The sequence below is a fragment of the Centroberyx gerrardi genome, chromosome 10 (genome assembly GCF_048128805.1).
Source record: "Centroberyx gerrardi isolate f3 chromosome 10, fCenGer3.hap1.cur.20231027, whole genome shotgun sequence".
In the NCBI taxonomy this organism is placed as follows: domain Eukaryota; kingdom Metazoa; phylum Chordata; class Actinopteri; order Beryciformes; family Berycidae; genus Centroberyx; species Centroberyx gerrardi.
The window spans coordinates 5,895,442-5,905,068 of NC_136006.1; the positions used below are offsets into that span (position 1 = coordinate 5,895,442).

General features: G+C 46.3%; 1 protein-coding gene across 1 annotated transcript; it reads right to left on the reverse strand.

The window, feature by feature from the left end:
• Positions 1 to 6,600: 6,600 nt before the first annotated feature.
• On the reverse strand, positions 6,601 to 9,335 carry LOC139925693 (U3 small nucleolar RNA-associated protein 14 homolog A). The gene has a single exon (XM_071917172.2). It carries the CDS (start codon positions 9,290 to 9,292, stop codon positions 6,947 to 6,949), a length of 2,346 nt encoding a protein of 781 aa, XP_071773273.2. The 5' UTR covers positions 9,293 to 9,335; the 3' UTR covers positions 6,601 to 6,946.
• Between the last annotated feature and the right edge of the window lie 292 nt (positions 9,336 to 9,627).

Genomic DNA, 9,627 nt, shown 5'->3' on the forward strand with positions numbered 1-9,627 from the left:
GCTGTAGTTAAGATTTGCACTAAATTATGGTGTAAATATACTGTAGGTCTTTTTGGAACCGGTCCCCACTGACAGTTGTTTTGGAGAAGGCTGCTATGGAGTTGTGCTGCAACCTCTCTGTGTGTTATATGGACAAACTTCACCTGTGTTTCAACTGGCATGAGGGTGAGTAGATGATGACAGAATTTTTATTTTTGAGTGAACTATTCCTTTAAGCTTCTTAAATCTTGAAGATCTTGTCAATTTTTGTGTATTTAATCCTGTTTTGTTTTGTTCAGCTTCTTTTGTCATGGTGTTTTTGTTTCTTATGTTTTTGAACAAGGTTTGTTTATTAATTTTCTGCAAACATGTCACAGTTTGTACAGTAGCAAGAATGAACACACAACACAAAGGAGGATGGTGTGTGTGTGTGTGTGTGTGTGTGTGTGTGTGTGTGTGTGTGTGTTTAAAAAAAACTAAATGAAATTAATAACAAGTGTCAGACTACAGTAGTAGATGTTTTAGTAGGATTTTGGGTGAGTTAGTTTTGGTCAGAAACAATGCAATGTACAATCCACTTTCATATGTATTTGATTAATTTTGTCTGTTACGGCTTATCAGACTAATGTTATTCTGCTTGATAGCACTGATAGCTTTTGCCTTTTACACCACACCAATCATCTTTTAGGTCGTTTAGTCTACATTGAAGAAAAATTGACTAAAATTTGTTGTTTTATTCTTTATTTCTTTGTTTCTTACTTTCCCCAGAGTTGCCCCAGTATGCTTCATGATTCAGGGTGAAAAAACACATCTTGCCCAGCAGCAGCAGCAGCAGCAGCTTTTGTCTGACTGGGATTTTTAAATCCAGCGCACGAAGCACAAACTACAGCTAACGACGATAAAGTTGAGTCTGAACCGCAGTGGGATGAGAAAGCATGGATGGTCTGCTCTGTATATGTTCAAACTATTGTGTAGCCAGATATAATCCCTGCAACCCCATCATGAGCAGCAGGGCCAGTATGCTGAATACAAAATGGAGTGTAAATGGGACGAGGGATTAAGTGTGATCCACTCCGCACTGTGACTTCCTCACCTCTGCATCTCTGTAAGCCTATTAGACCACAAGAGCAAATCAAATATGTTGCAGATGGAAAAAAAAAAAAACAACCTGAGAGAAGAGAGTTGGGGGGGGGGGGTCATGAATGAAAGATGACAGAAGAAAGATGATGTGTTGTGGAGAAAGCTGAAGTAGAGTAACGGCCCGTCTGTCAGCAGCTACCTGCACAGTAAAACAAAGGATTTACATAACTGTCAGGCTATCTGTGAAGTCCAACAGTCACATTTCAGTTGATTCTGTGGTTGTTTCTCATGTATGACTCCGTAACATGTTGCTGCAACATGTTTTAATATGTTTCATCAATTTTCCTATCAAAAAATCCCAAGGTAATTTTAATTAGTAGGAAAAAGAGATCCAAGGCGCTCCAATATAGGTTAAAAAAACATTTATTTGTCTTTCTTTTTGGCTCTTCTTTACAAAAAGTAAACAATTGTGTCCAACACTTTTCAACAAAGAGGCGAGTTTTAATTACCTTTCACACAAAACCACAACAAACCACAACGAGACACAACTGTCTGGACATCATGACTCATTAGGGTAATCCACAGATTAAGGACGACCAATATCAATGTTATCAATGTTACTATCACAAAATTCAAGGTTAATTTAATGATCTTTAAAAGAGATCCAAGGCACTCCAAAATAGCTTTAAAAAAGCATTTATTTGGCTTTCTTTTTGGCTCTTCGTTACGCAAACTTAAAAACCTCACAGCCTTCATCAGCACAAGGAAGCGAGTTTTAATTACCTTTCACACAAAACCACAACAAACCACAACGAAACCCAACTGTCTGAACATCATGACTCACTAGGATAATCCACAGATTAAGGACGACTAAAGTGATTAATTTACAGTTCATTTAATAAGGTGACTCGGCAGATTCTGCATGCCGTACTATCCACAATCCCGCGGGAGACGTCCTTAACCCTAATAATTAGAGTGATAAAGGAAGTCTGGTGGGTAAAAGGAGGGTATGGGGGCTTTCAATTAGTTGTCAAGGGCTATTTGGAGGCTCCCTGCCGCAGCCGGAGGAGAGCCAGGGATACAATTCATCATCCTGCCTGTGCCAAACGTTAAGGGCCTTTTCATTATCAGACCAGTGAGTCCCACTGTCGGCTCCCTCGGTATAAATGTGAGTGATGGCGCGGGCGGGGCGGGGTGGGGTGGAGTGGGGAGGGGATGGAGGAGTTGGGGTTGGGGTGGGGTGGGGCCCTCGTCGTCGTAAATGTCATCCCCATTGGACCGTTGCAGGTCTCAGCTCCGAAATAATAGGCCCCCTGACCTCTCTGTTGTCTATAATTAACCTCTAACCCCCCCCCACACCCCCTTCCCTTCCCTCCTCCCCCTCCTTCTGCCTCATCCGCCAATCCCCAGATAGCGGTGATAACGGGAGATTGCCGTGTTTGCCGAGCCTCCCAAAACCTCTGCTGCTGCTTCTTCCCCTCTCTCACTTTGAGTAAATGGGGAAAAAAGGAGCCAAAGCACAGGAGCGCACAAAAGAAAATGGCTGCTGCTTGAACGTTACAGTGACATTTGTCGCATGTTTTTGGGGATGAGCGCAAGCAATTTGAGTGAATGAGAAAAAATCTTTATTTATTCAGACAGGAGAATATGACAATGCCTTCATGACAGGACATTAGAGAGATCAGTGTCAGGATCACGCATGTGTAAGGTAAACTAAAACATGAAATTATTACTCCGTTTTTTTGGCTGGGAAAAGGCTCGTAGCAGAATATGCCAAGGCAAAAAAGACTTATTACAAATTCCTGCATACATTTTTTGCCAGAGAGAGACTTTTATTTCAGCTGTGTGCATGTTACAACAACCTACAGTACATCCTCAGGGCAAACGGCAAAGATCAGGAAATCCCTCATACAATGATTGCTTGACGTTCCCTTTCTGTCTCTCTGTGCGCTTGACATGCTATGAATCTGCATTAACATCTGTAGCTCTGCCATGTTTCCCTCCAGCAGCAGCAGCAGCAGCAGCAGCAGGGGAATGGTCAGGTTGGACAGACAAGACAAAAACACAGGAAAATGAGTCAGAGCATGCAGGTAGCTGCTCTCTGTAGGCACACTGACATTTACCACAACAATGAAACAGCAAACAAGCAAATTGTGGCACGGTAGGCGGCGGCTTAATGACCCAAAGTCATAATAGAAAGTCAAATGATCCCTAATGAGCAGATCAGACAGCTTTACACATGACATTTCGAAGACGCGCACGCAGACAATTGTGCGGGGGGAAACTCGTCACACAAGGAGAAAATGAGACATAGAGTGAGACAGAGAGAGCTTTTCTCTTTCTTTAACAGCAGTTAGGGAGAGAAAACACATCTCTCCTCTCCGAGCGTTTGGAAACAGAGAGGAGTCATTTGTGGCTGCGCGAGTCCACCAGTTCATCATTGTCTTTGCAAATTCTTGGGACTATGAGGAAGAAATGCAAATGCCCCCATTGCTGGCAGCACCAAGGAAGCAGTACCAGCATGTGTGTGGCATATTGAATGATAATGACAAAGCAGGCTATATCCCCTGTGAGCAAGCCTGCGGAACAATGATTACAGATTGGCCGGTGTATCCTTACAGCCACAAGGGACTCCGATTCTAATGCTAATCAGAGCTGGCGCCCATTGAAATATATCTGTACTTGCAAGGCAGGAGAAAATAAGATGGAATATCCCAGTTAGGCCATAATTGTATAATAAAGCCCTGTTTATTTTTTATATTTTAGCCCACAGGAATGTGTACAGTGGCTCCTGCCAGGCTTAACCTATTGCACCACCTGCTGGCCTCAGCGAGGATGATACAAGCTTGTTTTTGTTAGGCACCAATCTACAATTATCTGCTGCGGGGCGTAAAATGCTGATGCATGAGCTTGATTGTGCTCTACGCTTTTCAGTTTGTTATTTGAGGTGGAGAGGCTGCCGAAGCGCCCTCAGACGGCTCATCTCCCTCTGTTATTCCGATCATACAGGCACCACTCCAGACTCAACACACGCCACATCAGCTGGGATTCATCCCTCGTTCAATTCTCAGCCCCCGGCTCCATCAGGCGGCATCAGTCAGCCCCCTTGAATGTACTTTATTTTCATTCCGGGGAGAGAAACAAGAAGGAGAGCCGAGGCGCGGCGATGCTCAGCTGCACACTCAATGTAGGTTAATGGAAGGGAGGAGAGACTGAGCTCAGGCTGGCTCCCATTGGCTGGCCGGCGACGTGCAGCTTCTCCGCAGCACAACCTGTCAGTGTTAATCAGGGGCCATCTCTTAACAGCCAGCCAGGGCTATCGGAGAGGTGAGCCCATTGCTATTCAGGACGAAACAGATGATAAATCATTTGTACATAATTAGTGCTCAGCAAGGTTACAACTGACACGTATTTTCATCTTAATTAGGAGGGAAATTTGTTCCATTAATTTAATTTGGTGCGCATGAGCGGCTTAGCACCTAACTAAGTTAATCTTACACCTGTCAGGGTGGGAATGGAGTTGGGCCTTGGATTACAGGGGGAAATGGGAAAGAGTCCTCTATCAGATTGTTTTATGCATAGGCCACCAAGGCAATTGGATTGTAGTGGAGCACCAGTGGCAAATAAAACTGGAGCTTTGAAAATATATTGCTCTGGATGGAAGAGAGCCAGAGTTATGGATATTTAAGTCTACTCACTCTGAAAAGTAACACTTCTGTTCTCTTAAAAATGAACAGAAATGCTCGTCGTTCAATTTCTGATTATTTTTGGGAAGTGATACCTACATTTATTCAAGACAACTTCTTATCTTCTGTTATTGTGGAATATCCACACAGCCGTAACATTACACTAACAATACAAAAAGCGACCAGGGAACAGAAAATAAGTGGGTATGGTATCTTCAACATCCTCTTTCAGCTCTAGCCAACCCAGAAGCTCGGCATAAATGCTCCTTCATCCTAGAGCAAATATTTGAGCGGATCTCACAAATGGGCATTATGGAGAAAAACATGTTCCATCATTGGGGCTGTTGGCCATTCATACCCCCGGCTCTCTGATTTACAGCCGGACTGGCCTTCATATATTTGAGTGAGAATCACTGTCTGTGGGCGTTGCAGTCCAGCGGGCAGGGGTAAGTCCAAGGACTAGGTCTCTTTTCATTGCTGAAAGGTGTATGAAGCTGTAGTAATTGCCCGAAAGAGAGTAGTTCGATAGAGAAAGAGAGAGGGAGAATGACTGATTTAGTAACTATAGGGTTTCTAATGGAATTCTCCACTGCCTCTTGGGCGCTCAAGCTGACAACCATTACCTGCACTGATGCATAGTCCATTACGGGATCCCCCCGCTTTAATAGAGTGTCTATCATGTGAAATACAGAGACGTCAGGTGCCAAAGCATGCACTCTCACCCATGTGTGAAGGTTTAACCCAACTGTAATGGCTTTTCTTTTAGACACTGCCGCATAGCCTTACAAATGTATTGAAAATCAACACTCGCTCGAGAGAAAGAGAGGGGAAGGAATTCAAGCACAAACTTCTGAAATGGTGCTGTTAGATACTGTATGACTCACCGCTGTGACCCTCTCTTCCTCGGGCGGTGTAGTAGAAACGCACGCGCTCAGTGGCGCTGAATGAGGTGTGACCTGCAGCTTGTCTGGGCGCTGTAGTACCTGCGGATCAGTCGGCCGTTTCGGCATACATCATCTAAAACCGTTTAGTAGGCAGATTTTTCTCCAGCGTACTGTAAGCACGCCAAAAAACACCAGGATGTTACACTGAATTTCTGGTTTTGATTGAGCAGACACCAGAGAAATATGAACCATAAAGTGACAGGCTGAAAAAATACCCACAATGCAGTGTGACTAGACTGATGGTAAAATAAAACAATCACTGAAAACAACTTGATACCATAACGATTGGGCCTCAATATGGTCTGAAGGGAGTTTGTTGAAATTATGTAATGTTTTTCCAAACACAGTATACAATATAGTTAATGGGGATTCTAATGTTTCTTCTTAAATTTGATGCAATTTTTGTTTCAGTTCCATATCTCTTGTGATCTAATTTATGATTCTAGTGAAGATTGCAGTGCTCAAAACATTTTTTTCTTTCTAAAATTATAAACATTACGACTTCACGTCTGTGTTTTAGAGGTAATTTTGGCAAAATGACACTTTAACATTGCATTTTCTCCAACAATGGTGGCAATTTCCTTGCTGTGGAGGTGCATGTGTGCTGAATAAACACACTGGGGAATAGTAGTTGCTGTTCAGATTGTGAACATCCCAAAACATTTTTAGACAACACACTGAGTTCTGTCAGATTAGATCTTAAAGAAAGACAGGATAGAGCAAATGAAAGTGGTATAAATGTGTTCATGCTACCATATAGATGTCTAAAACTATACATTAAACTAGAAAACTACTACAAAACTGCATAACCCACATGAAGAAGTAGTAGTGTACACCTCCTAAAAAGCGAAAAACCACATAATAAAACTGACAAAGTACAATACACACACTGGCAACCGTAATATCTTTAACTCCAATGGTGGAATTTATTTCAACTATTGTTAACTGTTATACATTTCAATATCAAATATAATACAATATGAAAAGCTCTGGAAAAACAGAAAAAGTGAGCGTTTCAGTAAACACAGATCATTGGAAAACTCTGATAGCTGAAATATTCTTACAACAGACAGATGGATTCAAGTGAATTGATCAGAATAAAACAACATGATCCCACAGACCCACACAGAAATCAATAGCTACAAAGTTATTGATTGGACTTAGAGGTGGAGAAACACTGACATCCAGTGAAACATGTTGCAACACTTTTCTTTTCCATTCACTTTTTATCTGCAAGCATTTCAGAAATATCTGTTTCTAGCGTTTTGTTTTTTTCCTTGAGTCCACCCTGTTTTTATGAATTGTTTTCACAGCAAACGGCTGCTTCTTGTCCTTCATCAGCTTCTCCCGTGCGATTGGCTCAATGATGGCGCCCAGCTGGGTGACGACCTTCGGCTTGGTGATCTTCCTCACCGTCCGCTCCGTGTTCCAGGTCCGGCCCAGAGGAGAGCGGATGGTGCTCTCAAACTGCAAGGGGTTCTCGAAGGGGAAGGGCAGCGAGGTCACCTGGTGAGCGCCGACGCAGCCGCCTTTCGCCTCGGAGATGATGACGCTGGGGAGGCCGCTGTCTTTCCTCGGAGGCGGCGCCACAGCTTTCATCCTGAACCTCTTGCGCTTGCCGCGGGACGGTTTGAGGCCCGTGCCGCCCCACTCGCCCCAGCCGGGCAGCGTCAGGTCCACGACCCGAGGCTTCCCCGCGTCCTCCTGCTTCCTCTTGTCCTTGAGGAAGTCGGAGATGACGTCGTCCCCGGCGAACGCCTCTTTGATGAGGCCCCTCTGCTCCTCCTTCTCCTCAAAGTCCTCGCCGTCCTCCACAGTCTGAGCCAAGGGGACCTGGATGACTTTGGCCTCCTTGGTGAGAACTTCTTTCAGATCGATCCCCCTCTTCCTTTTCCTGTTTGCCTTCTGAGGACCGGGCGGCGGGTTCTCTGCAGCTGGAGGATTCTGGGTCTGAACCGGCGCTGCCTCGGCGGGCGGCTCCTCCGGACCGAGCAGCTCCACGTCCTCCAGCGTCCGGATCCTCACAAGCCCCTCCTCCAGCGGAGCCGAAGCATCCATCTGTACGGCGTCCGCAGCCGCCTCGGTCTCTATCCCTCTGTAAAGGCTCGTGAATTGTGAAAGCTCCTCTTCCTCTTTGTCCGGATCCTCGGCTTCGGCGTTCTTCTCCTCCTCCTCCTCCTCCTCCTCCTCGTCATCGTCGTCACTCACACATATGACCAGTTCTTTGTCGGACTCTTGAGCCTGACGCAACTTCCGCTTGGCGTCGAACTCTCTGAGAAGCGCGTCCTCCTCGGTTTCCTCCACTTCCTGCTCATCCTCCTCTTCTTCTTCTGCTGTATTTCCCGCCGCCGCAGCAGCCGGCTCTGTGCAGTCCTTTGTCTCGTTCTCTGCGGGTTCTGCGGACAGTTTGCCTCTCATCCACGGGTTCGTCGGATCCGGCCCCATCTCAGCGTCGTTCACGAAATCAGGCAGCACCTCCGCATCTTCTTCTTCTTCCTCCTCCTCCTCCTCCTCCTCATTAAGCGAGGTGACGATCTTCTGCGTCAGCTCCTTGTTCACCTCCAGCTGCTGCTGCATGGCTTTCCGAGCCTCCTCGTCGTACTTCGCCATGATCGCCTTCGACTTGGCCCACTTGCCACTGTTCTGGTGTTTGAGCGACATCCTCTCCCGCATCCTCGTCAGCTCCATCTTGCTCAGCTCCTCCAAGGCGGCGGCCGGGTCCGTCTTCGCCATCTCGTCGAACTGCCGCAGGAACTCTTTGCGCTTGGCCTTGTTCTGCACCTTGTGGTACTTCTTGCTCTTGATCCTCCGCGCCCGTTTGGCTTTCGCCTCGTAGTACGACTGCAGGGCGCGGGCCTTCTGCAGCTCCGCGCGCCGGATCTTGGCCTCCTCCAGGCTCATCGCCCTCAGCGACGCCTCCTCCTTCGGGGTCAGGACGGGGTCGATGATGGGCTGCTTGTTGACGGACAGCAGGCTGAAGATCTCCTGCTCCAGCGGGGTTCGCGCTTTCCACCCGCACACCACCTTCTCCAGGGGTTTGGGGCCCGACGGCTCCCTGTTCAGGGGGAAAACCAGCTGCTCGGCCCTCTGGTTCTGCTTGATAATGCCCTTCCACTTTGAAACCTCTGCCGCCGTCTTCTGAAACGCCACATCCCTCTGGATCCTCTGGGTCTCCTGCTTGCTCAGAGGACATTCAATGGTTTTCTGGCTCTGCTGCAGGTTCTTCAGCTGCTTCTTGGTCTTATTGGACACCGCGGGGGTTTTGTCCATGGTGCCGATGAGGTCGGACAGGTCGATTTTGTCGCCCTCGCCCTCCGCATTGACCGTGAATTCAGACATTTGCACGGCCGCCTCGGATCTTTCACCCAGCTTCTTCTTCTTCTTACCTCCGAGGGAGCTGATGGCCTCCAGCAGCTTTTGGTGTTTTCTCTCATCTTCACCGCTCTCTTCTTCTCCTTCGTCGCTAGTGATGTTTTCATTAATCTTCTCTTCTTCGTCGTCATCGTCGTAGTCCACATCCGGCTTCACCGTTGTCATTTCATTTGCCGCATCTGCGGGTTTTCGACTCTTTTTGCCGACTTTCTTTTTGGAAGTCTTTGCCATGTTTGATTCAGCAGCAGCGGACTGTACACACGTGTGACGTGTTCCGATCCGTTGTCGCAAAGTAGTTGCCGCAGTGTGAGCTGCACTGTCGCAAACTGTCTTCTTCTTCTGTTGGTGGTTTGTGGCTGATTTTCAGTGGTGTTATAGCTCTCTCTACTGGACAAAAGCGTAACTGTATGTTTTCTTTTTTTGTATTTTGCCGCTCTTGATGACATTTTCGTATGTTTAATGTGAAAATGAGAAGATATGTCTTTGTGTGATGCGTTTGGGCTTCATATAAATGCAGTTTAAGCATAATTAATGAGTGTCATATGCCGGGATGCTGCCTGTCATAT